The sequence below is a fragment of the Arvicanthis niloticus genome, chromosome 13, assembly GCF_011762505.2.
Source record: "Arvicanthis niloticus isolate mArvNil1 chromosome 13, mArvNil1.pat.X, whole genome shotgun sequence".
Lineage (NCBI taxonomy): Eukaryota > Metazoa > Chordata > Mammalia > Rodentia > Muridae > Arvicanthis > Arvicanthis niloticus.
In genome coordinates, this window is record NC_047670.1 from 60,942,682 (window position 1) to 60,969,992 (window position 27,311).

General features: G+C 48.6%; 1 protein-coding gene across 2 annotated transcripts in view; it reads left to right on the forward strand.

Moving 5' to 3' along the window:
* The first annotated feature begins 81 nt into the window (after positions 1-81).
* Positions 82-27,311, forward strand: part of Tbc1d22a (TBC1 domain family member 22A) — a 286,436-nt gene continuing 259,206 nt past the window's right edge. For both annotated transcript variants that reach the window (XM_034517002.2, XM_076911843.1), the window contains exons 1-4: positions 82-294; positions 19,187-19,243; positions 19,991-20,328; positions 23,782-23,958. In XM_034517002.2, the coding sequence (XP_034372893.1) occupies positions 233-294; positions 19,187-19,243; positions 19,991-20,328; positions 23,782-23,958 (634 nt within the window). In that variant the 5' untranslated portion in view covers positions 82-232. The remainder of the gene's footprint in view (positions 295-19,186; positions 19,244-19,990; positions 20,329-23,781; positions 23,959-27,311) is intronic.

The window sequence follows — 27,311 nt, forward strand, 5'->3', positions numbered from 1 at the left end:
CCACACATCCCAGCGTCGCCTTTTCATAGCGTCAAGCACAGCCTGAAACGAAGGCGGGACTTCCGGAATCGCCGAGTCACAACTTCCGGACGGAGGCGGAAGCGTCTCTTGGGTCTACGCTTTGGAGTCCTGGTGTTTCTGAGGGGCCACCGGGGCACCGGAGAGGGCCCCTGGAGGTCGGCCGGCCGCTCTCGGGTGTCAGGGTTGCGGATCTGAGGGATGTGGAGCGGCCATGGCCAGCGACGGGGCCAGGAAGCAGTTCTGGAAGCGCAGCAACAGCAAGGTCCCGGGCAGGTGGGTGTGACGGGGAGGGCCGGGTCGGGGTCAGGGGTCAGGGGTCAGGTGGCCGTGCTGTCCTGTTGGGCTGCGGTGGAGTAGGAGTCTGGGGAAGGGAACCTGGGCTCCAAGGAGACTGTTGGGCGATGTGAGGGGCTCGGGGAGTGGGGTTCGGCAGTGGGAGTGTGGGGTCTGGAAGGTGACAGTGGTCGTACCTAAGAACAAGGAGGACGAGGAGCTGTCCCAAGTGCCTCCAGAGCCTGGCAGGTTCTCTCCTGCGAAACTCTTTGACTCCCTGGGGAAGCTGGAAGGAACTGACCCAGGTCATGTCCTGGAGAGTTTGGTGGAGTCAGGAAACTGGCCAGGGAGAGGCAGCGCCTGCAGAAGAGGTCTGTCTCTGCAGGGTGTATGGTGGTTTTGGCTACTTGATTTTTCTCCTCTCATCTCCCTTGTGGGCTGATGTTTTTGCTTTGAGTGTGGAAGCACCTTGTGAATTTTTGTGGTCCCACCTTCTGGCCTCTAGACACCAGCCTTCTGACAGCAACAGGAAAAAAAAATAATAATAAAAACACCTGGGTGCAGTCTGGAAGCTATTGAGCTCCAAAGTCCTTCTGTGATTGGTTATGGCCTGGTGCCTCTCTAGGCCTTAGGGAATGAAGAGACAGTACCCGGAAAAGACCTATGATCAGCTCAGTCACTGACTAGACTATATTTCATAAAAGTCCATCTCAAGATTTCAAACATAGTTTATTCTGTTCTCAAACCAAAGTCTCAGATATGAAATCTAAGATTCTAACATTAGCTACCTCTCCAGTCTTGAAGATTTTTGACATTGAAATAACTTAAATAGAACCATTCATGAACACAGACAATGGTCTGTCTTCCTGTGCTTCATAAGAGATGCCATTGTGTGAGTGTTAAAATTGTAAACGTTGACATCCACTGCACTCAGTCACAAAATGTGCTTTTCAGAGTGGCTGGGGGTTAGCAAGGGTTACTGACTGCTGGGCCACAGTGATTTGGAAGATGGAGGGAGTCCTTGGAGATACCCAGACCAAAATTTATATATATATATATATATATATATATATATATATATATATATATATATATATTTCTTTTTCAGTACCAGGACTGGGCTTGATTGAATAGTTAAGCACTTTTATAAAAACTATTGGTATAGTTTAAGACGGGTGGAAGGTACTAGGCTAAGAGTGAGTTGCAGGTCCTACTGTGACAGGGACAAGCATATAGAGCCTAGTACCAGATAAACAAGGACGTGACAGTGTGACTTTTGTTCTTGCCTTTACATCTCATCTCGGTTTCCCTTAAGTATGAAGTGTAACTTATTGTTGAGAGTGAACTGAGATAGAATAGTAATGGAGTTACTGTATGGAGTTGTAGAACTCAGTGACCCTGTCCATCAAATACTATCTCTTAATAGTGCTTTTTTTTTTTTTTTTTTTTTTTTGAGATAGGGTCTTATTTATAGTACAGGCTGGTCTTGAGCTTCTGATCCTCCTGCCTCATGCTCCTGAATATACAAGTGAGTCACTATAGAGGCAGAAGTAGGGGGGATGACCATGCAAATATAGAAGCAGAGATTGCAGTGATGTGTTTACAAGTCACAACCGGGATTTCCCGAAACCACCAGAAGCTAGACATGGTGGGAAATGGCCCTCACAGACAGCACAATCTGCTGACATCTTGGTTTCACTACCCAAGATGGGAAACATTCCACCTCTTTAGGCTACTACGGATGTCACAGGAAACTGGCACAGTCCCAGTGTTTTCGGTGTGACCCCACATGACCAAAAACAGACTTCTTTCCTCTCGGCTTTTGCTGTGTTGCATATCAGCCACTTTTGAGAACAGCTCCCAAGTTACAGAACTGATGAGGAGTCTTGTGATTTGCTGGAGGATGCTGCTGAGGACTGGACAGGGGAGAGGCTGGGTCCTGAAGAGAGCCGGTGCAGCCCCTGTGCTACCGTTTTGCCCTGTAGCCCTCCCCTGTGGTAGTGTTTCTGTTTTTGGTGACAGGTCTGGAAGTCTCCCATAAGGAGAGTGTGCAAAGGTGTTCCCCATTCCTTCCTGAGTTGTTCAGTGCCCACATTCTGGGTTTTCACCTGTACAGGAAAGTGCTAGCAGAGATCTAGGCCAGGCTCCCAGGGTCTTGCCCATTCTTCAAGTGGGGCTCATGATTGTTGTCTTCAGTCAGGGAAGCCGTGTGTGTGTGTGTGTGTGTGTGTGTGTGTGTGTGTGTGTGTGTATGTGTATGTGTATGTATGTATGACCACAGAGTCTTACCTCTGAGTTCCAGAGAGTGGAGGGAGTTTTGCATAGCAGAACCCTTCTCAGTTCCTTGATAGTGAAGATGGTGGACTGAGTTCCATCAGAGACCTGGTGCTTGCCATATACTGTTCTGGTGCTCCACTGATACGTTGTCTACTAGGAGTTTGCCATTTGCAAAACATGGCTTTGTCCTCTAGGCAACATTCAGCAAGGCAGAGTGGGTTTAAAGCCCTTGGTTGTTTCTCTAGCAATGCTTGTTGCACACAGATGTTCCTTTGTGCTGTCTCACACCTTTGTAACCTGGCCAGTGGTCAGCTTTTTAGCCCCGACTCCTAATCGTTCTCTTCAGCTGTTCCCTTTGCAGTGCCGGTGGCCTTTGCGTCTAGGGTCTTCCACATCCCACGCTGTACTTCCCATGTAGAGCATTGTCATGCTCTGTTTAGCTGACTGAATGTTCCTCCCTCCTCGCTTCACCTGTAACTTGCTTCCTTAATGCCTTGCTGGTTCATCCAAAGCTCAAACTTAAGTACTCTTTCACACACTGGCTTCTTCAGTTAGGCCACCAGCTCTGCCTGTTTAGGAAGGACCCTGTTCTCATCTTCATTGTGAAGGTCTGAAAAATGGTGGTTGATCCCAGCTATCTCTCACATTAGCCTGGAGTGAGAAAAAGATTTAGCTAAGAGAGTTGTGTGAGAGACGGTCTTAAGACCCCTCTGTTATGTGCGTTTCCTGGTCTTTGTATGTGTATTTAATGGAGTTGTGTTTTTGTTGTTGTTTTTTTTTTTTTTTTTTTTTTTTTTTTTTTTTTTTTTTTTTTTTTTTTTTTTTTTTTTTTTAGAATTTTCTTTTCTGGATGAGCTAACACATAGAAAGACTACACCTTCTACGGGAGGCTACAGATCTGAGTGGGTTTTAGCCATCTCGTCCTGTGATATGTGTGATACTTCCAAATTTTGCCATTCCTGGAGCTATTGGTTGCTGCATTTGTAATGGGACGGGGGCTACAGTAGATCAGGTGGCTGTGGCAGCCAAGGGAAGATTTGCTTGACCTATGTCTTAGGGAGGATTTCTATTGCTGTGACAAAATACCATGACCAAAAATAAGTTTGGGAGAAAGGGTTTATCACTGTTCATTATCGAAGGAAGTCAGGACAGGAACTCAAACAGGGCAGGGACCTGGAAGCAGGAGCTGATGCAGAGGCCATGAGGAATGCTGCTTACTGGCTTGTTCTCCATGGCTCGTTCAGGCTGTTTTCTTGTAGACCTAGGACCACCAGCCTAGGAATGACACTGCTCACAATTGCCTGAGCCCTTCCCCAGTTAATCACTAATTAAGAAAATGTCCTACAGCCAGATCTTTTGGGGGCATTTTCTTAGTTGAGGTTCCCTCATTTCAGATAAGTAGCTTGTGTCAAGTTGACACAGAACTATCTAGCACAGCCTAGCTCCATTCTTTCAGACAGACAGAGATAGAGATAGAGATAGAGATAGAGATAGAGATAGAGATAGAGACAGAGATAGAGACAGAGATAGAGACAGAGAGAGAGATAGAGATAGCTAGATAGAGTAATAGAGATAGATATCTCTTGACTACCAGAGAGCTTGATATGTTATTCATCCAGTTAGTTTTTATTTAACCCATGCTATTTTCCAGGAATAAAATTGACTAGGATTTGTGCTCTGTCCTTGGAGAGCTGATTGTTGGAAGGTGGTAACCACTATAAAATCTTTGCAAGGAAGGAGGGTGGGTAGATTAGAGACAGGTGTAGTTGGAGGGTCTCGTGGCGGTGCAGTGTCTGGGCACCTCTCACTGAGAAAGTGCCTTCTGAGCACAGATCTGTAGGCAGTGAGGGCAAGCACTATGGGTGGCTGGAGGAAGGGGGCACTAGGCAGAGGGATGGGCAAGTACCAGAGGTTCTGCTCCTCACACAGGTCTGCCTGGCGTATGAGGGTAGGAGGAAGGAGAAAGGTTGCTGTAGCTGAGGTAGTGGACAGGGTTATATGGTCAAAGCAAGTTATGAACTGTTATTCTTTTATTCTGAGTGGGTCAGAGCCTTCAGGGGACTTGAGTAACTGTGTGGCAGGGGCAGCCCTTGTGTAACAGGGTTGCTTTGATTGCTTTAATGAAGAGAGACAGACAGAGAGGAGAAGGGCAGAAGCAGGGAGACCATGTAGTGGCTCTGGGGACACTTCCGAGCAGAGGACAGGAGTAGCGGTTACTGAAGTGGGGAAGGTAGTAGGCAGGTAATAAAAATTACAGAAGGCCTGCTGGGCAGTGATGGTGCATGCCTTTAGTCCCAGCACTTGGGAGGCAGAGGCAGGCGGATTTCTGAGTTTGAGACCAGCCTGGTCTACAGAGTGAATTCCAGGACAGCCAGGGCTACACAGAGAAACCCTGTCTTGAAAAAAAAAAACAAAAAACCCAACCCATACCAAACCCAAAACCAAAAAATCAGAAGGCCTGGGTCTCTGTCTCTTGTGGGCCTGTTCTTTCTGGAGCCACTGACTCTGACTCCCGAGGAGCGCTGCTTTCTGCCATCGTCACAGTTGGAATTCCTGCCACACTTAACTTTAAATGCCAAGACAAACTCCCACACATTGGGTTTGTGAACACAGGCAGCCTTTCAGTGTGGAACTGATGCTTAATATTTTAGCACGGCTCTGCTTGACTCTGAGTCCTGCTGACAGGAGGGAGTGCCTGCTGCTGGGGTGGGGGTGGGGGGATGGTATTTGGAAGTGCTATGTTGGCAAGAAAGGCCAAGCTCAATTATGGCGAGGTCCTGCATTCTTGGGGTAAGGCTGGGGTAGAGGGGCAGCCTTAGTGCTGTGCCCTGGAGAGCTTTCAGCTCCTGCTGTTGGAGCCATGAGGAGTATGAACAAATGAGATGGCTCAATAGGTCTGATTCAGTCTCAACCGAAGGGGAGGAGTGCTGGGGATAATGGAGCCATTCACATGTGTATAAGCACCTTTGATGTGCCAGAGACTGAATGCTGGACAAGCAGATGTAGCCCCTGGAGGCCAGCAGGGGTTAGGGTCAGTGTGCATGTGAATATGCATGCTGGTTGAAGTTCTGTGAAGGTCATGATTTGGCATGTTGGTATAATACCAGGATCCTACAAGGGGGAATGATCACTTCCTTTCCAAGGACGTTCTGTTTAAGCTGGGACCTGGAAGTTTAGAAGGAGCCAGGCTGTCCTCAGAGATGCAGGGTGGGCTGCAGGGGGCACCTGTGGCTGAGGAGGAACGAGAGCAGCTACAGCATGCCAGGCTGCAAAGGCTTTGGAGGCCTTTGAAGGCTGTGGAGAGGTTCTGGGCCTGCATTCTGAGTCTTGAGAGCATTGGAGGTCTTTAAGCAGGGCATGGTGCTCAGCCTTGCAGAGTGGGCAAGAGGAAGCAGGCAGGCTAAGGGCAGACAGAGGCTGTTGGAGAGGAGTGGACAGGGTCAAGGATCTACCAGATGGAACTTGTACATTCACTGACAGCCTGGATGTCAGAGCTGGGCATGATTGCCAGCCTGTGGCCCAGTAAGCAGAACCATGGTCCCAAAGATCTGTGTCCCCATCCCTAGAACATGTGAGGAGGCCATGTTACATGACAGAGGGAAGTCAACGTGATCAACCAGTTGGCCTTGACTGGGGGTTAGTCCTGGCCTGTGGCGGGTCCAGGTGTGGCTGTGAGAACTTGTAAAATGGTTGGAGAGACTCTGTGTGATTGTTGGTCCACAGCTGTTGGCCTTGCACAGGGAGGATGGGGTCAGATCCCAAGGAATGAGCTGTCTTGAGAAGCTTGGGGCAGTGTTCTGCTGAGAAGTGGGGATGCTGTTCCTCTAACTGCAAGAATCTGATTCCTCCTATAGCTAGAATAAGCAGAAATGATTTCCCCCTTGAACTTCCAGCATAGACTGGCCCACATCTAGACTTGTCTGCGGACACCCAGGACCACCTTCTAACTTCTGTCTATCTAGTGAAGAGGAACTGCATGTGGCCCCCAGCACCTCCCTCAGCAGAGTCCTACTCCTGACCATGGGCTGGTTATTCAGGTTAGAAGCTTTCAAAGTTGTTGGATAGCCACTGTAAAGTGCTTTTATTTATTTATTCTGGGTGCTGGAAGTGAGCAGAGACCCTTCTAACCTGTGTCCTGTTTGTCTGGACCTGGCATTAAACGGGTCTGCCTCTCTTGTCCTTGTTTCCCCGTGTTCTTAGAGATCTGTCTCCTGACTTGTGGCTTTGAAATGCTGTTTGCCTGTGTGGTACCCATTCTTTCATGTCTCAGCATCTTAGAAGCCCTGGAATTTGCCTCCCTGTAGAGAATGTGTTCAGGGGAGCAGGATTCTCTCGCTGTGAAGGGTTCCTCCGTGTGCCTGGGGGTATGTGGAGGCACTAGCAGGTGGTTCTGCTATGTACACAGTTCTTTTTCCTACCCCTCAATGAGAACTTCACATTGTCGTGTCAGTGTCTCATTTCATCAGCAACATTTGAAAATAAATGTGAGTCATATTTTCCCTTGCATATTTAATATAGCAAATCGATACTGGAATTAATTTTAAATGAAGACAAACCTAAGGAAAAATAATTCCGTGTGCTTGGGTGTAGTTCACAGGTAGAGTATTTGCCTGGCTTGGCATATGTGAGGCCCTGGCATCTCTCCATGCCAAACCCAGCAACCAAAGCCTCACTGTTTTGATTTGGGATTATTTCTTATGTAGTTAATATACCATGAGGGCAGCAAGTGGACTTAACTCCCTGCTGTGTCCAGGGGAAAAGAGGAGTGTGGCGAAGGGAAGACAGTGAGGCTTGCTCTGCTTGCTTCCCTAGATTCCCGGGCTCCATCAGGAAGAGGGCCATGGTAACATGCCATTGTCCTGGGCAGGAGAATGACCTTCCTCTTCCTGTAGCTTAGCATCCTCCCCAGATCTGTGACTTCCAAGTACCTGCCATGTGGAGCCTTGTAGGCCATTCTGTGACAGGAGTCCAGCACCAGGAATCAAGCTTTCTGCCAGCAAGGGGGCTGGCTGTAAGGACTTCACCCAGAAGTGGGATGTGGGGAGCATCACTTGGCCTCTGGAGCAGCCATGGTTGACCATGTTCTCCTTCTAGTATGTAATCTAAGGATAGATTCCCGAAACTCATTTCTAGAGCAGGGTGTCCATGCTGTGCCTGTGTTGTGGCAGTGGGAGTCTCAGAGCTGGTGACAGGACTGTGGGATTGTTTACTGAGTGGTCCAGTCCTCATAGTGGTTGGTGGGGCATGGGACTGTGGTTTCCCCTTTACAGATGAAGCCTGCTCAGAGCCCTGTGGCTTGTGCTGTCTCTATTCTGTGTCTGACTGTCATAGCACCTGACTTCTCATCCTTCTCTTGTCTTCTAGCTGTGCATCTCTAGAAAGCTGACTCACCCCAGCCCACTGGAACTGGGCCCTCCATGGTAGCTTAGACTCCCACCAGCTTCTCAGAGCCTCCAGGGTGTGCTGGCCTCCTCACTACCCAGGGAGCACCAAGCTCCCAAGCTGCCAGGCTGCATTTAGGCATGTCTCTGGGTTTGCAAGCTGCTTCTTCCAGGCTCATGCTGGTGTGCAGATGAGAGGTAGAGGTGTCACAGGGTCCAAGGAAGTATGACCACTGCTTTTCCCATTCCTGTGGCTTGTCCTAGAGAATGCTGTTGTGAGGAGGCCAGCCTGTCTGTTCTCCTTTTCTGAAATGCTGTTTCCTCTTTTCTTGGGATAGTAGGGCTGTTCCACCTTTGTCTTCCCGCCCAGTACAGGGCACAGTTGTGGATTCTCTCATGCAATGAGCTCAGGGCTGAGGAGGCTGCTGTGATTGGAGAGACAGTGCAGGTGGAGCCTGGCCTTGCATTGAGTCCCTATGTGTACTGTTTACTCTCCCTGCATGGGCTGCAGTGAGGAAGCTGAGCCCTGGCCCAAGGCTGCTGCTCCTCAGTGAGCTGGCTGGCCTGTTGTAGGCAAGCACATTCAACCCAGAGCCCTTCTCACCTCATGTGAAGCATTGGTCTGTCCCACAGTTCCTCCTGGGTGTACTTTCTCATTCTTGGATTCACCCTCTGAGAATGCACTTCAGTCCTGACGTTTGCACAGGGCGTGTCCAGCATGCTGATCTTCTGTCTTCCTCTACATCAGTGGTTCTCAGCCTTCCTGATGCTGCAACCCTTTAATACAGTTCCACATCTTGTGGTGACCCTAACCATAGCATTACTTCATTGCTACTTCATAACTGTAAATTTGCTACTGTTATGAATCATAATGTAAATTACCTGCTATGTGACCCCTGTGGGGGTTGTGACCCACGGGTTGAGAACTGCTTTTCTACATGTACTCTGCCTGAGCCTAGCTGTGCACTAGCCAGATCTGAGTGACAGAGGTCCAGAAGTTGCTGTCTGCTTGTTCCCTTATATATGTTTCTGTGCTGGTGTGAAAAAAGCATCTTCTCTGAACATTTCTACTCCAAGGCCAGATGGATGATATTAATCCCTGTCATCTGAATAAAGATAAGCTCTAACTGGGTGACGAGGGATGCTCACTGTGGACATATATCCAAGTAGAGAGGCAGGGCAAAGACCAGGTACTGAAGAGGGGCAAGTCCATCGGTGTCACTGTGGACCTTAGTGTCAGGGACAGCTCTCTTTACCAGCCTGTGGAGCTACCTTGTTAGAACCTGCGATCTTGTGCCTGAATTCTAACCATTTTTCCTCGACTGTTCTTTGTGTGCTGTGTCCTAATGAATTGTCCGCCTCCTGAAGCAACCCAGCGGCACTTGTTTTTCTTGCCCCCTTTGGTGCTAGCATTGGCTGCTGCTGGTGTGTGGTATTTGATGAGACTTTATTGAGCTGTGTCGTGCAGAGCAGACAGTATTTTATGGTGCCCTTCAAGCAAAGACCAAAGTGGAGAACTTGATGTACTCTCCTGACTGGTCAAACTGTTCTGGCCAGAGTTCTAATGCAGCACATATCTCAGAGCTTCTCTTTCTCGTGTGGGCATTCCTCAGAGCTTCAGCCTGTCCTGTCCCACGCCAGCTCTCTAGAGGTGCCTCTGAGCCTTAGGCTACATTCTCACTTCCTTACCCTCTCAGTTCCCCTTCTTGAGCTGTCATGTTAGAGAGGGAGCAGTTTCAGGACAGGGTTTTTCTGTGTAGGCCTGGCTTTCCTGGAACTCACCATGTGACCAGGCTGGCCTTGAACTCAAGAGATCCATTTGCTTCTGCCTCCTAAATTCTGGGATTAAAGATGTGAGCTACTGATGCCTATGTTTGGCTCCCTTCCCCTTCCCCTTCCCCTTCCCCTTCCCCTTCCCCTTCCCCTTCCCCTTCCCCTTCCCCTTCCCCTTCCCCTTCCCCTTCCCCTTCCCCTTCCCCTTCCCCTTCCCCTTCCCCTTCCCCTTCCCCTTCCCCTTCCCCTTCCCCTTCCCCTTCCCCTTCCCCTTCCCCTTCCCCTTCCCCTTCCCCTTCCCCTTCCCCTTCCCCTTCCCCTTCCCCTTCCCCTTCCCCTTCCCCTTCCCCTTCCCCTTCCCCTTCCCCTTCCCCTTCCCCTTCCCCTTCCCCTTCCCCTTCCCCTTCCCCTTCCCCTTCCCCTTCCCCTTCCCCTTCCCCTTCCCCTTCCCCTTCCCCTTCCCCTTCCCCTTCCCCTTCCCCTTCCCCTTCCCCTTCCCCTTCCCCTTCCCCTTCCCCTTCCCCTTCCCCTTCCCCTTCCCCTTCCCCTTCCCCTTCCCCTTCCCCTTCCCCTTCCCCTTCCCCTTCCCCTTCCCCTTCCCCTTCCCCTTCCCCTTCCCCTTCCCCTTCCCCTTCCCCTTCCCCTTCCCCTTCCCCTTCCCCTTCCCCTTCCCCTTCCCCTTCCCCTTCCCCTTCCCTTCCCTTCCCCTTCCTTCTTTCCTTTTCTTCTTTCTTAATGGGGCTCTTTTGTCCTGAAAAAGGTAAATTTTTTTTAGCCCCTTAGGGGCTGTGAGGTGTCTGTTCCAGGGCACTGTTCATCATTTCTCTGCCGCCCTTGCCTGGCTCACCGTGTCATGTGCTGCCCTCTGTGGAGATTGCCCTGCTTTCCTGTGAGTGAGAACCTGTGCTGTGTACCAGGGCTGCCGCCTGTGGCCTCAGTGATGCCCTTGGCTGGCTCTCCGTGGGGAGCCCTTCCTACCTGTGTAGTTCTGGGATCATCAAGCTCTGTGCAGGGCAGACAATGGAGCATAACTCACAGCCCCTCTTTGTGCACTCTGGTAACCAAGGAGTCCTTGTAAGGAGTCCTTTTCTGCTTGGATGGGATGGAAAGTTCCTGTTCTTTTCATGTGAAGCACTCTGATTTATTTATTTGTTTATTTATTTTTGGCCTGTGGTAACTCATTCCTCCTTCCTTCTGCATAGTGATATCATTTGCATACCGACAATTCATCCACTTAAAATATTCACAATTTAAACAAATGTGTGTGTGCGTGTTTGTAGGTGAAAGTACAACCTATCTGTGAAGAATAGAGGACAGTGTTTGGGAGTCTGATCTTCCGTCTTGTGGGCTCTGGGATTCAAACTCAGGTCTACTTGTCTTACTCACTCAAGGAGCCATTTTGCCAGCCAGACATTCAGGATTGTAAAATGCACATTTAGAATTATGTAATTATGACCGCAATTGACATCAGAATACTTTTATTCCCAGAAAGAGAAATCAGGTCTTATTATGCCTTACTTTCTACCCTTTCCCTGGAAACCAGTAATCTACTCTGTCTCTGTGGGTAAATCTTTAAACATTTCATGTACTGGAATCATACAGCATATAGTGGTAACTTTTTGTTCGTTTGAGATAGAGCCTCATTGTGTATCCCAGGCTGGTTTTGACCTACTACCCTCTTGCCTCAGCCTCTTGGGTCCTGCTTATATAGAGCATATATATTTCTAAAGAGTTTTTCTGGGTAGCCCTGGCTGTCCTAGAACTCACTCTGTAGACTAGGCTGGCCTCTAACTCAAGAGATCTGCCTGCCTCTGAATGTTGGGATTAAAGGTGTGCACCACCACTGTCCAGCTTGCTTGGCTTATTTTTTAAAAAATTATTTATTTATTATATATACAGTGTTCTGCCTGCATGCATGCCTTCAAGGCAGAATAGGACACCAGATCTCATTATAGATGGTTATGAGCTATCATATGGTTGCCGGGAATTGAACTCAGGACCTTTGGAAGAGCAGCCAGTGCTCTTAACCTCTGAGCCATCTCTCCATCCCTGCTTGCCATGTTTTTAAGTTTGTCTATGCTACAGGTTGAGACATGAGGTGCTCCTTGGTGTATAGTAGGATTCCATCCTGGTGCCCTGTTGTAAGGTGAAAGTGCACATAGCTCTGCAGCATGCCAGACCTCCTAGCCCAGTGGCGCACTGTGCTGTGCAGCACCATCGTCTCTGCTCTTGCTGTAGGGCTGGCCAGGAACTGGGGCTCACTGCTCACTGCTGCTGCCCAGTATTGAGAAAAGGTATTGTATCACGTATTGCAAGCCTAAGGAAGATTACAGTTCAAATTCTTATGTGTGTTTTCTGCTTAGTATATATTGCTTTCACACCATTGTGAAATTTGGAAATTGTGCTGAGCCATCATAAGTTGGGGACCATTTGTAATTTTCTCACTCTCTGCTTGAGACAGGGTCTGACTATGTAGCACAGGATGATCTTGAACTCAGTTCCCCTCCCTTTGCCTCCTGAGTGCTGGGATTTGCAGGTAGGCAGCACATACCTGGTTTCATTCGTTTTATGATTTAATATTCCATTGTGGACACGTCACCCTATTCCCCTGTCCAGGTGACAGACTTTAGGCCCTTTCTACTTGTTGGCTGCTTGTCACGTTGTGCTGTAGGGCTTTCTATTCATCAGATCTGTTTGACCTGCCTTCTGAGAACTGCTACGCTTTGACCCTTCTGGCTCAGTGAAGCAGTGCTTACGAGAGTCTGTCTCTTGTGACCCCAGAGCAGTGGTTCTCAACTTGTGGGGCGCACCCCTTTTGGGGTCAAATGATTCTTTCATAGGGGTTGTCTAAGACTATCGGAAAATACGTATTTACATTATGATTCATAACAGTAGCAAAGTTACAGTTACAAAGTAGCAATGACAATAATTTTAAGGTTGGAGTCACCACAGCACGAGGAGCTGTATTAAAGTGTTGCAGTATTGGGAAGGTTGAGAACTGCTGTCCTAGGGCCTCATCCTTAGAAGACTGGTCAGGGATAGAAACGAGCTGTCGAGGCTACTACAGCACCTGGAGCACACGTCTCCTCCAGCTCAGGAAGAAGTGTCACACACAGTGCAGGTTGTTGTCTTCTTGCACTCAGGTCCTTCTCCCTGCTTCTAAATAGTCACTGTTCTGAGCTATGCCTTCATTCTCATGAAGACTGTACTGAGCTCCTTCAAGAGCTCCAGGCTCCAGGTTCCTGTCCTGCTTAATTTCCTGCCCTGACTTCCCTCAATGATGGACAGTACCTGGAAGTGTAAGATGAAACAACCTCCCCAACCCCTGCCCCACATTGCTTTTGGTCATGGTGTTTATCACAGCAAGAGAAAGGTAACAAAGACACATGTGATAGGAATTACTTTTGCATTCATATACACATGCAAAAAGGACAAGGTTTTGTACCAACACTTACTAGTGACATACGTTGCACATTAAATATACATGGGTATTTTTAACTTGCTTTTAGTGTTCTGTTGGCAAGTTAATCTCATTTCTGTCCATCGTGGTTAGTACCTGGTGTGTCTGCTGTGGATGATACCTAGTCTGTGTTTACACTCACACACACTGCTTCCTTTGCACTCATTCTTCGGTTGGTGGTGAACACTAGGAGAGAGCCTGGAGCCCTCTGCGTGCCGGCTGTGGGCCTTATCACTCACTCAGCGTCCTGGTCGTGTGTGTGTTGGAGGTGTGGCTCAGTGGTAGAGAGTTGGCACAGCACACAGGAGGCCCCAGCTCTGATACTCAGTCCTGCTGAGACTTTTTAGTGTCCTTTGTAGTGTCGCGGACTTTGCTGTACCTTCTTCCTCATGTACGTACACAAGAGGTTCTGTGTCTCTGTGTCAGGATGTATCATTATGTCCTTGCTTTTCACAAAGTATCCCTAGGGTCCTGTATAACTGTAGAGTCTTAAAAGGTGTTTAATTTATTCAAAAGTGCATTTATGTACTTTTTTGGGGGAGGGGGTCACAGAACCTGCACATATACTTCTGCAGCATGCCCCCAGCCATGAGTATTCTTACAGAAAGGTTTCCTTATCTGAGGTAAGTATGCGTGTCACTTGCCAGTGCTTTTTAGTGGCTCCACTGAAGTCTGTTTTTCTTTTTTAGCAATGCTAGACCAAATAAATGCAATTTTAATAAGATAAAAACGAGGCTCCTTTAAGTCTGAGCTTGAACTTTGTTGGAACATTTTCTACTCAATAAACACAAGTGGTTTGCCTATGAAGAATTAATGAGTTTCCCGCTCTGCTGGGAGGGAAAGGCCTGAAATCTTTGATAATGCTGCAGAGACTTTTATGAAAATGACATGCAAATAGTGCCCTGCAGGCCAAGCTGCCTACTGTTGTGAATATAAATATATTGGGAATAGAAGAAGCATGTGAGCATTAGAGGCAAGAGAGATTGGCAGGTGTGACAGGTGCTCTATGTGGGTCACTTTCTGTATACGCAGTGCTACCACTGTGGCTGTCTTGGCCACGGTGTGTACTTGGTTTCTGTTTGGATGCCAGGCTTCACACAGGGAAGCCCATTCAGCCACCCATCCATAACTGCACCCTATGCAAATTCTCATTTCGGCTCCCAGGATGAGGAACTTAAAGACCAGAGAGCTGATTTGCTTTGAGCTTTACCAGCCAGTAAGTATTGGCACTGGAATTGGAACCTGGGCCTTTTGACTCTGCATCCTGAGAACTCTGCACCAGAGTCAGACAGCTCTGTAAGATTTGGAGAAAGGACACTCTAGGTTCTGTATGATCTGAGTAACTATATACCTTTTTTTCTTCCTCGACAAATAGCACATATCTGATTCTCCTGGGTTCTGTAAAATTCAGGTAGGGCACAGGACTGTGGGGGCTTGGTTCTTGCCCCAGGATGTTCTGGAAGTCACTGGGAGGACTGGAAAGTTGGGTCTGAAATAAGGTTCTTCACTCTTTTGTCTTACTGTGGTCAGTGACTGCTACAGGTGGTTAATTATGATGGATCAGTTGAGATGGGTACACACGGGCACTTCTTGGGACTAGTTAGGGTTTCCTCATATAGTATTGGCTGGGGTTGAAGAGAGAAAACCCAGACAGTCAAGAGGAAGCTCTAGACAGGGTTCAGCAAACATGTTAGTTCTCCCATTTTATATCCCGTGTAACTGCATCCACCCCTCATATCCCATGTAACTGCACCCACCCTAATATCCCATGTAACTGCACCCACCCCTCATATCCCATGTAACTGCACCCACCCTCATATCCCATGTAACTGCACCCACCCCTCATATCCCGTGTAACTGCACCCACCCCTCATATCCCATGTAACTGCACCCACCCCTCATATCCCATGTAACTGCACCCACCCCTCATATCCCGTGTAACTGCACCCACCCCTCATATCCCATGTAACTGCACCCACCCCTCATATCCCATGTAACTGCACCCACCCCTCATATCCCATGTAACTGCACCCACCCCTCATATCCCATGTAACTGCACCCACCCCTCATATCCCGTGTAACTGCACCCACCCCTCATATCCCGTGTAACTGCACCCACCCCTCATATCCCATGTAACTGCACCCACCCCTCATATCCCATGTAACTGCACCCACCCCTCATATCCTGTGTAACTGCACCCACCCCTCATATCCCGTGTAACTGCACCCACCCACTTCAAATCTATGTAGCTGTACTTACCCACTTGAAGTGTGGAACTTCCTCCATTGCTCTTCACCTCTTCACTGAGGCAAGGTCTGTCAATCAACCAGACTGACCTGTGTGGTGCCATTGGTCCTACTAACCAACCTGCTCCAGGTTTCCTCTGTCTGAACCTCCTCAGGTTGAAATTACAGATGAGCCACCATGCTCACTTATACATCTGGTATTTACAAGGGCCCTGGAGTTCCAGATTCCTGTCCTTTTAACTACTGAGCCATCTCCTCAGCCCCATCTGTCTAGAGTTTTCTGCCTGCCCCCCTTTTCTTAGGTTCAGGTACACCACTTTTTCAAGGGAAAACCAATACTGGATGTAATGTGAGCTCATGCTGTGTTCCCATAGGAATGACCACAGGGTGTTGTAACACTAGGCTACTGTTCTCTTTGATAGACACACTGTTCTGATGGTTGTACAGGAAAGGGTAACACACAGTTCTGGACGTGGACATCTTTGGTGGGACTGCTATTTGCTGTCCGTACAGCATGAATGACACAGAAGGAATTCTCACTTTGCAAAACAGTAAGAAAGTGAATCCTTGTTAGCAGATGGACACAGGAGATGAGTAGTTTACAAAAGAAGAGGTACCAGTGAAAAATATCTGAGGCACAGAGCCAATGTGGAGATTGCTTCTGTCCAGTTAGCGGGGTCTGGCCATCTGCCAGCCCTTGTTGTGGGAGAGGGAACTACTTGACTGTCCTTTGGCAGCATGGCCAAACCTCCTTAAGTGTGTGCCTTCTGCCAGGGCATTCCCATTGCAGGAACTTGTCCTTAGGAGGTTATCAAGTGCTGTGGAGCCATTCTTCTCCAGAGGTGTTCTTGCTGTCCTTGTAACCACAAGCAGCTTTAGATCAGTTCTGTGTTTCACAGTCAACCTTGGGTAAACTCATTATGCTGTAGCCATATGGCAGCACAGTGTGAAATTAGAAGTGATGCTGTCCAGGGAGGTGGCACAGGCCAGAGATGAGGTAACCAGAGCTCACTCCATTCCTGTGGGGTTTTAAACGTTTAATGTTGAAATAATTAAGATTTACAAGGAGCTGCAGAGGTATGTACAGGGACGTCCGAGCTCTCTCCGCCTCAGAGTAGCTTTTTCATTTACATCTGCTACTTGTAGGCTCCTTACACACCAGAGAGCACATCTGGAGGTAAACAAGTGATTTTAGTAAACTGAAGAAGAAGGAAGTAATAATATGGGGAAGTAGTTCACATTACAGAGTCAGCAAGGTAGGACCTAATTTTTAAAAAAAGATTTATTTTCATTAATATTTAAAAATCTGTTATTTTATTTGTATTTATATATTTTATTTTTTAATATGTGTCTATCTGTTACAGCATGTAGGTAGAGGTCAGAGGTCAGAGGTCAGCTTGTAGGAGTTGTTTTCTCCTTCCACTCTATGGGTCCTGGGGATTGAACAAACTCAGTTTGTCAAGATTACGGGCAAACAGTTTCACTCACTGAGTTGCCGTAGTGATCCTAAATTTGTTTTCTTTCATTTTTTTAAACTTTTAATTATGTTTATGTGTGTGGTGGTGGAGGGATGTGTGTATGAATGCAGGTGCCATTGAAGCCAGAAGAGGACATTTAATTATTTGAAGATGAAGTTAGAGGTAGCTTTAAGGTGCCTGATGTGGGTGCTGTGTCCTCTGCAAGAACTGTATGTCCCCTCTCTCTGTATGTCCATCTCTCCAACCCCAGGATGTAATGAAAATTGTCTTCTCTTTTCCTTGCCATGGATGGGAATCAGCACTAGACAATGTGCAGAGTTGGAGGTGGGGGGGGGGGGAAGAGGGAGGGAGGGAAGGAGGGAGGCAGGAAGGCAGGGAGGGCGAGAGGGCGAGCGTGTGTGATTGGAGCAGCTAGCCTTAAGTGGGAAGTCTTTATCAGACCCCTCCCTTCAAGGCTCAGGGATCTGTGCAGAAGACGCTGGGTAGCTCCAAGGAAACACAACAGGATATCCACATATTAGTTCATGGAGATTGACAGCAGGCATGAGACCTGCACAAGTTTAAACCAGATCAAATCCCAGCACTGAGGAGAGGAAGTGGACACACAAAGTCTCATCCTTGATCAAGAGACTGTTTGAAAGGGACAATCTGTCTTCTCCAGTGGAGTCTGACTGGGTATATCAACTATACTCCTGGGTAGTTGGGTGACACAGAATGCACTCTGGGTTGTTTTGTGCACTTTTTTGTTTTATTTTTTAATCTTGCTGTTTTGTTTTGATTTTTCTTTCTTTTCTTTTTATTTTTTTGCAAGGGAGGTTGGGATCTGGGGAGAGAGAGAGATCAAGTATGGTCTATTAAAAATAAAATCATCTTTTAACTTACTTAAAAATATTTGTGTGTGTGTGTGCACATATGCACATGTCACAGTGCTTGGATGGAGATCAGAGACCAGTTTTGGGAATCAGTTTTCTCCTTTCACCATGTAGATGGTTGAACCCAGGGATTGGACTCAGGTTGTCAGGCTTGGCAGACAGAGCCTTTACCAGTTGAGCCATCCGTGGTCCCAGAATTTCATTAAAAAAAAAAAAAAAAAAAGCATGCATGTGGGCTGGAGAGGTTAAGAGCACTAACTGTTCTTTTAGAGGTCCTGAGTTCAATTCCCAGCAACCACATGGTGGCTCACAACCATCTGTAATGGAATCCGATGCCCTTTCTGGTGTATATAAAGACAGCTACAGTGTACTCATATACATAAAATAAATGAATGCTTTCTTAAAAAAAAAAAAAAAAGCATGCATGCACTTACCTAAATTGCTCTTTATGTCTCTCTGCACACTTCTGTCTCTATCAAGAGTGGTATGCCAGTTAGGATGTCTAATGGCTCTGATGAGTAGGGATTCTTTTGTCTCCTGTGCCTGGAAGGGAAAGGAGGTGATCCGCCTGGACTCCTCGATCATGGAAGCCATCACAGGGCCACTCTATCTCCTGCTGTACCAGCCTTCAGAGGTGGCTTCATTCTCGAGACTTCTCAGGCCGAGAGGTGACAGAGATATCCAGGCCTCACCTCACCACTGTTCTGGGACATGCTTGACTCAGAGGAGCTGAGGTTCAAGGGTGCTGGCTGAGCCTGTCTGGTTTTGGTGGAAGAGTTGCATCTTTCTAAATTGATTAAATCTTTACAAAATTTGTATTTATGTTTGGACAGTCAGAGGATCATCTGGTGGAAATTACTCAGCAAAGTGTTTTTTTTTTTTTCCCCCGAGACAGGGTTTCTCTGTGTAGCCCTGGCTGTCCTGGAACTCACTCTGTAGACCAGGCTGGCCTTGAACTCAGAAATCTGCCTGCCTCTGCCTCCCAAGTGCTGGGATTAAAGGCGTGCACCGCCGCCGCCGGGCCTCAGCAAAGTTATTTTGTGAGGTCCGGTCCTGCTTGTGAAACACAGTTGTGAGTAGTGGCTCAGGAACCCTAGCATTCCCAGTGGTCTGAGAGGGCTCCCGAGGCTCCCTGAAGGGAGGCTCATGGAGAGCCAAGGTTCGCTCTCAGGATCGGCCTGAAGGTCCAGACTGTTGTGGGGTGTGTGGGCCTGTGGGTGCCATTCTTCATCGGACTGGACCTTAGCCCAGGGTGGCTAGACAGGTAGCTGCTGATAGAGTGGCTCTTCCTGGGCTTCTGGCTGAGGAGCTGGCGCTTTTCTTGATTTACTGTTGGGCTTTCAGCAGAGCTTAAAAAAAAAAAAAACCCACAAAGCCTAATTTTTTGTTCCTTTGTTTTCCTAGCATCCAGCATGTGTATGGAGCCCAGCACCCGCCTTTCGATCCGCTGTTACATGGCACGTAAGTGGCAGTCGGTGACCTGTTCTGCCAGCTCATTGGAGGTTCAGAGGGGAAATGTTCTCTCAGTCAGCAGATGGCTTAGCCGCTTGCTTTGGGAGACACTACTGTTGGTGCATAGTGCCACAGTGCCCCTGTAGCTGGGCAGTGGGATGGTGGGGTCTGCAGGACATAGTTCCTTGCAGAGGGCAGAGAGCTGGCACTCCTGGCTTGAGGGCAGTGTGGCTCCAGACTGTGCCTATACTTCACCTGAACCCTTCCTTGGTCCTGAAACTCTCTGTCCTGTGTTGGCTCTTCTAAGTATTGGGCCCAGCACAGTGCTGCTGTGGCCCTGCAGGGCTGCACCTGTCTGTCATATTTCCAGACTTATGCTGGGGCCAATGATGTGTGTAGTCAGGCTTGGAAGGATCTCCTTTAAACTAGTCTGTCTCCAAGTGTATGCAAAGGCCCTGTTCTCTGCAAGGTCCTCTTGCTCTGTACCCCTCAGCTGCTGCTTTAGGAGCCTGGCTGAGATGGAGGGAGCGTGAGAATGTTCTTTCTACCCTTGGCACCATTGCCGTGCAGTTTTATTCTGCTTGGGGCTCTTGTCTGAAACGCCTCCCTCCCTATCACGCAGCCTGCATAGTCCAGGTCCTATTTTGATGCCCACATTTTGTGCTTTTCTTGGCATGCTCATCTAGATGAAGTGTCCTCTCCCTTGGGATTCTTTTTTGACTGAGTGTGCATAATAAAGACACCTTTGCTTTGTAGCTTGCTCAAGTCCACGCCCAAGGTGCCCACCACCCCAGTGAAGAGCAAGCGGGTCAGCACCTTCCAGGAGTTTGAGAGCAATACCAGTGATGCTTGGGATGCAGGTGAAGATGATGATGAGCTCCTGGCAATGGCGACAGAGAGCCTGAACTCCGAGGTGGTCATGGAGACAGCACATCGTGTCTTGCGCAATCACAGCCAGAGGCAGAGCCAGCCCTCACAGAAGAAGCCAGAGCCACAGCCAGAGCCTCAGCCCATAGCAGAGCCTCCTGTAGTTTCCAGTGGTGACCTTCGCCTGGTGAAGTCTGTCAGTGAGAGCCACACTCCTTGTCCTTCAGGTAGGGAGGAAGGGACAGTAGAGCCAAGGAAGGATTGGACTGTAATAAAGAGGGCTGTGTGCCTGACTGCACCAGGACTCTGGGCTGTGAAAGCTTGTGTGGCCATCTTCCGTGTGGATATGGCCCTCCCAGGCCCAGGAAACAGCCTCGCTGCCCATGGGCTCCAGATGGTCTTTTCTTTATTTGCTGAGTTGAGTTTATTTGTCGTCTTTCCTACAAATGAAATGACAAGGCTTGTGGCTTGTGTAGGGGCCCAAGAAGAGGGACACTGGGGAACACAGGAGATGGGAGATCCCAGGATTCTTCAGAAAGGAGCCAGGAGTGCCCAAGCACGCCTCCCCTGGGTAAGGGTGCTTTCCTTGTATTTACAGTTGAGAAAACAGATCCATAGTAGCCTTAGGCCACCCTGAAGGGGTTTTTACCTAGCCTAGTTTTCAGAACTGCCTCCTGGGAATTGATGTGCTAAAATGTTACCATATTTTTAGGTGAGAAGCTGGTTTTACAAATTTGGAAAACCAGTTTACAGGGGAACTGCAGTGGCTTTTGAATTTTCTGAATCTGATGGGGATTGCTCTCTTCCACCTCCTGGCTGCTTAGTCTAGGCAGGGTGCCCTCTAGTGGTGGCATCCAGTGGTTGGCAGGAACCTTGGATTCTTCTGCACACCCCTGTGCTCATGGAGTGGTGGACACAACTTCTCAAGCACACACAGCTGGCAGGATGGAGGGCATTGTTTTTGCTGGTGCTGGCCCTCAGCACACCAGATGGACAAGCTGAGAGTGGTGGATCACAGGGTGTCTGGCTGGGGGTCCTCACCATAAGCCGACTCACATCCAGGAGATGATGGAGCTTGGCGGTGTCACATTGTGGCAGCCTCTCCAGTACAAGGGAACACTTCTCAGGAAGTCTTGTTACTGGGGAAGTGGGTTTGAGCTCTTTGCTGTGTCCTGCAAGTCTTGGGCTGAGCATTCTGTATTCGCTTTCTGGGAGAATGTTGTTTTTTTTTTTTTTTTCCTTTTTTGTTTTGTTTTTTGTTTTGTTTTTCGAGACAGGGTTTCCTCTGTGTAGTCCTGGCTGTCCCGGAACTCACTCTGTAGACCAGGCTGGCCTCGAACTCAGAAATCCACCTGCCTCTGCCTCCCAAGTGCTGGGATTAAAGGCGTGCGCCACCACTGCCCAGCCCCTCCCCCCCCTTTTTGCACTTAATAATAATAGCATGTTGTTGTTGTTCATTGTATGGTTAGTACCATAGCCAGCCCCTTGGATGGTCAATTCTTCAAATTTCTCAGGCTTCTAGGAGGGAGTTGTGTTATTGTTCCTTTACAGATGTAGTACTAAGAAGACCCCGAGCTACTCAAGAGAGGTTGCCTGGGGGGTGGGAGGTGGGGAGGGATGTTTGTTAAACCTAGGGTCTGTGGCTTCAGAGTCCCTCCTGTTAGTGCTGGCTCCTGCAGAGACCAGGAGTTCTCATCCAGAGATCTTGCCCCCATGGGTCATGGAACAGTATGCTGGATAGTGTGTGTTAGAGCTGGACCAGGGTGTGTGTGTTGCTGAACATGGTTTGTGGGACAGGGGTGCTGCTCACATTTCTGCAGGGCCCTGGCAGAAACTGACCATTTCCCACACCCCCATCAGTCAAGCGAGGGAGTCCTGCACTGGAGTTAGTGAGACTTCTGCCAGGACTAGTTAGATTGGTCTTGGGGGCTGCAGGACTATGTCTACCTAGGGCTTAGCCTCTGTTGTCATAGAGTGCTACCCTCTGAACATAACAGGTCACTTCTTCATCAGGACAGCTGGAACTGCTTGCAAGAGATCCCCCAAGACTGGACCTTATAGCTGTTGGTGTTTTCTCATATGAGGAAGATATGTGAGGGACATGGATCCTTACCCCAGATTCCCGTCAGTCTCTCCTGTGCCTCTCAGATAGCTGTGTGTGACTCTGTCTTCATGGCATGTTTTCTTCTGATCTCTGTCTTAGTCAGTGTTCTATTAGTGTGAAGAGACTCCATGAACACAGCAACACGTATAAGAGAAAACATTTAACTGGGGCTTGCTTACATTCAGAGATGTAATCCATCATTGCCGTGGCGGGAAGCATAGTGGCATGCAGACAGGTGTGGTGCTGGAGACATAGCTGAGAGTTCTACATCTGGATCCGCAGGCATCAGGAAGAGAGAGAGAGAGAGACATAGGTCTGCTTGACCATTTGAAACCCCAAAGCCCATCCCCAGTGACACACTTCCTCCAAGGCCACACCTACTCCAGCAAGGCCACACCTCCTAATCCCTGTAAAGTAGCACCACTCCCTAATGACCAACATTTAAATATATGAGCTGTGGGGGCCGTTCCTACTTAAACCGACACAGCCTTGGATGCTAGAATGTATAAATAATGGAGGATCTCTGGGGCTTGCTGCCCAGTCAGTCTAGCTAAATCAGCGAGCTTCATGCCCAGTGAAAGAACCTGCCTCCAAAAATAGAGTAGAGAGGGACTGAGGAAGACACCTGCTGTTGAACTCCAGATTCTGCGTGTGAGTGTACATATGTGCATCACAGGTGTGCACAGACTCCCCATGCCGCTCTGCTCTTGAACTCCGGGGCTGATGTGTGGGAGGGTGTACTGGATGCTTGTCTGATGCTAGGGCCTAAGATAGACACCAGCATGTTGAATTTAGATCTTTCCTGAAGCTCACTTTTGACTGTAGTCTGGTCTGTGCCTTCTGAGTGTCCAGGCTCTGGGTGACGTTAGACCTAGCAGTCAGGGCCACAGAGCCTCATGTCTTCCATTCCCGTGGCTCTGTGTTGAGTGACCTGGCTTCTCTCTGGGCTGTTTCTAGCCAGGCTCCTGAATGGATTGTGCCATCTCACCTCTTTCCTCAGGACTCCTTGAACCTGAGGAGACCCCGAGGGGGGGGGGTGCCTGTCTTGTCTTGAAGACTCCTTGCCTGCTTGCCTTTCTTTGTCTCCATATGGTAGGACTTGAGGTGGGCATTGGGGATTCTGCGTGAGACGTGCTCTGGTCACAGCCAGGTCCTCTTGGCTTCCTTGTCACTTCCCTGCTGTCCTCATTGTCTTTGTGGTGTCATCCTTTTCTTTCCTGGTGGAATAGTGGCTTACCTGCAGAGTACACCTGAGTGACCCGTTAGACCTATTCCTGCGTAGGCCTGATCTACCTTCCAGGCCTGTGGATATCTGAAGGCCGCAGGGGAGTGCTTTGAACTTTGCTGGCTGTCGTGATGTGATTGTGTGCAGGTGTATCTGTTTTTCTGTTGAACAGTACTTCATAAGTGAGTTAAGTGTTTGGTGATGGGTGATAGGAGGGAGGGAGAACTGAACAGATGGCTGTCACAAAGGGTGACATGGTGAGCATATGGACACATGGGTAAAGGGAGAAGGTGTGCTCAGGAGGCCAAGGGCTTCTGCTAACCTCACCCTCTGCTCTTCTACCCTTTCTAGAGAGCACCGGTGATACAGTCCCTCTGCAGCGGTCCCAGTCTCTTCCCCACTCGGCCACTGTGACACTGAGTGGGACATCTGACCCACATGCCCTTGGTGGCTCAGCCCTGAGCAAGAGAGAGACCTCTCGGCTGGACAAGTTCAAACAGCTGCTTGCTGGCCCCAACACAGACCTTGGTGAGTCCCTGAGAGTGGGTTGTTGTTTCTTACCTGACCAAAGGGGTCATAACTGGCTTCACACATGCTGTGCTGTGTTTTCATGATATTCAGCCCTAAGATGCTGGTACTTGGGCTGCTTAATTCCTTTGGACATGTTTGCTAACATATGCCCACTACAGTTTCCTGGTGTATATGTTTAATCCTTTTTTTCTTAATGCTCCAGTATGTCTTTCCTACTGTGGTCCTCGGGGGGTAGGGGGTACGGAGCCACTAGAGGCATGGCAGGTGGCTGTCCTTGGTCTTTATAGCCTGTGGGGTTGACTGTGACATCTGGGAGATGAGGTGGGGTGACTACTGACTTTGTACTTTGCACATGTGGGACTAGAGATGGCATGAGTGTGACAGGTAGGACCCAGGTGGGCAGTGGGGAGAGAGGATGGTCATGGGGTGAATATAGGTTGCTTGCTCACCTGCAGTATCTGGGTGGATCGTGTGGTGGGATTGCTGTGTGCTGACTGGTTCTTTCACTTTCACAGCCTGCGTTTGCTGAATGAGCTCAAGGATAGGCGTTTATGAGGGACTTGATTTTCTGAGGGCCACGAGTGGTCCTGGCCGTGGGGTCACTCATAGTAGAGAAACAGTTTTGGAACATGAAAGATAGAGACAGTGCCAGAGTAGCATGCTGTGGACTGAGAACTGGGAGGTGCAGTGCCCATTTTGGTCAGCAGGTGGCGAATGGGGCCTGTGGATTGGCCACAGGAAGCTGACCTGTGTATTTGGGACGCTTTAGGGAGTTTTCTGTTCAAGGTTGGAGCAGGGCGCCTTAGGTCTTAAAGTCTGTACAGTGGAATTCTTCTCTTAGCTTAATATTTGTTTTCTTTTTGAGTCAGGGTCTCCCTGTATAGCCCTGGCTGTTCTGGAACTCACTATATAAATTAGGCTAACCTTGAACTCACAGAGACCTGCTTGCCTTTGCTGAGTGCTGGGATTAAAGGCATGTGCCACCATGTCTGCCTTTGAATTATGTTTTTTAAAAAATCAGTAGCACATGCCTGTCTTGGAATATTGTGAAGCATAAGAAGATGAAGAGTGAAAACGGGCACTGCTCTCGTTTCAGGAGCCTCCTGTCAGAGGTGGCCTGTGCGACTTGCTCCAAACATTATCTATGTAACTTTATACTTAGGAAAAGTCTCCAGGATAGAACAAGCAGCTTCTACACACACGCCACACACTTTCCCCAGTTGTCTGCATTTTCTCCATTCACCATTCTTGTCTGTGTGTGTGTTTCCAGAATCATTTGAGAGTACGTCGGAGACCTCCTTCCACTTCCTCCCGGGAGCTTTGCTCTACACTTCCTTAGAGTGCAGAAGTCTGTTCATTCAGTGTAAAGAAATGTAGCCGTGACTCAGCACCGTTTGCCTTGTGAGGGTGCACGGTGTTCGTTCACACTTTCTAGCTGTACTCCAGAGTATTCATGATATCTCCTGTTTCCTTGTTCACACTCCGAGAGCAGGGGACCCTCCCCACAGTCCTCTCTGCTCTAATACCTCTGTGAGCCTGGACGCTAGTTTCCCCTGTGTGTGCACTTGGACCCTGACACATTCAAGGCACGCAGGCAGTTACTTGTCAGGGTCCCTCTGCTTATGTGTGTCTGTGGCTTCCTTGTGATTAGGTCCAGGGGAGTGACTCTCTCCTGGCAGGAGCATCATGTTGGGGTGTGTGTTCTCACCCTTCCCTCGTTTCTCAGAACCTAAGCAGCAGTCTGTAGAGCGACACCATGGAGTCTGTGCATTTATGCAGTACTTTCTCTTCATCCACCCAGATGGACATGCTGGTCCACACCTTACCTTTTGAATTTGTATGTATTTACACGTTAGCACATAGAGTTTATTTCACAAGCCCCGTACTGATGGGGATGGAGGCTAGCACTGAGTGTCTGTTACTACACCCTGACCTTGTACAGATAAGGCAGGAGCTCCTGAAGGCATCTGCCGCATTGATGATGGTGTTCGTGGGGCAGTTCTCACCTGCGGTGAGAGGAGACTATAGTCAGGATGTTTTTTTTAGGCCTGGCATAGAGCTAGATAGGTGGAAGTTCCCTTGACCAAGATAGGAGATTAGGGATTTTCATACAAAAGGAATAGAAGAATCTCCTAGTTGAAGTCGGAATCCTATTTCTGTCTTTCTAGTACACTGTGCACCTGTGTTTTGCTGAACAGGGGCTGTCAGCTGCTCAGGCTCTTCAGTGGATCTCACTGAATGTGTAGGGAGGAGGTGGATCGCACCATGCGTGTATGCGTGTGATAAGAGGCTCTGGAGTTGGCCATCTGGGTGGAGACCTTGAGCAGGCTTTGTAACTTGTGATCCTGGTTGTTCAGCATCCTTGCTCACCTGTAAAGTGTGCCTGCCTGGAGCTGGACTGAGACAATGCATAGACCTCTAGAGTGCCGTTATAGTGAATGCCCACGGGTACTGATTATCACAGTACAGCCCCTTGGTGATCTGTGATGCATCAGAGTTGTTTGCAGACATTTTCCTGGCTGTGTCCACTGGTTTATGCCATAGGCATGTGGCCAGGTGGCCAGGAGATAGTTGATGAAAATGGGTTTACCTGATGGCAGTCAGCTCTGGTTCAGCTCTGGGCAGTGGCTAGAATCTTCTTGTGGGTCTTACCACTAGGGCAGTATTAGAAGTCAAATTGTGCTTGCAATAAAGCTTCCAGGTCTTGTGGGTCAGCATGAGCATGTATGGGTGAAAGGTCAGATGTGAAAATCAGGCCCTTAGTCAGGTTGGTGTGATTATAGTTTTATTTTTTCTTTAAGAATTCTGTTTGAATGTTTAAAGCCAAAAAGTTAAAACCATTTGCTTTCAAAGATAAACAATTACTGGATTTGTATTTAGTGGCAAGAGAAACATAGCCTGTAAATTGCCTGTTTTCCTAAGGCCTTTAAGGTAGCTCTGAGGACAGTGGAATACATTATCCTCCCATTACATAAAAACCGAAGTGGTAAATATTTGCCGAAGCTGGAGAAGCAAATCGCTGATGTGCGAAGGACCAGCAGAAATGGCTCTACCTGCCGAAGGCCTGTGCCAGCATCTGCTACTCTTTGTGTAGCTTATGCTCTGTTATGAGCCCAGGGATGAAAGTAGCAAATAGAACTTAACAGCTCACTCCCCTCTTCGCATCAACTCAATATTTACTCACACAAAGCCTGCCTGCTTTGAAGCCTGGGAAAATGACACTTGGAGGCATTCATGTTCATCACGTGTGTCTGCTGATCAAGACTACCATTCGGAGTATGCAAAATGTGATGTTTCCTGAAGGCTGCTGAGTGACTGTCACGCAGCAGTGGGGCCCTGTGGGCAGGCTC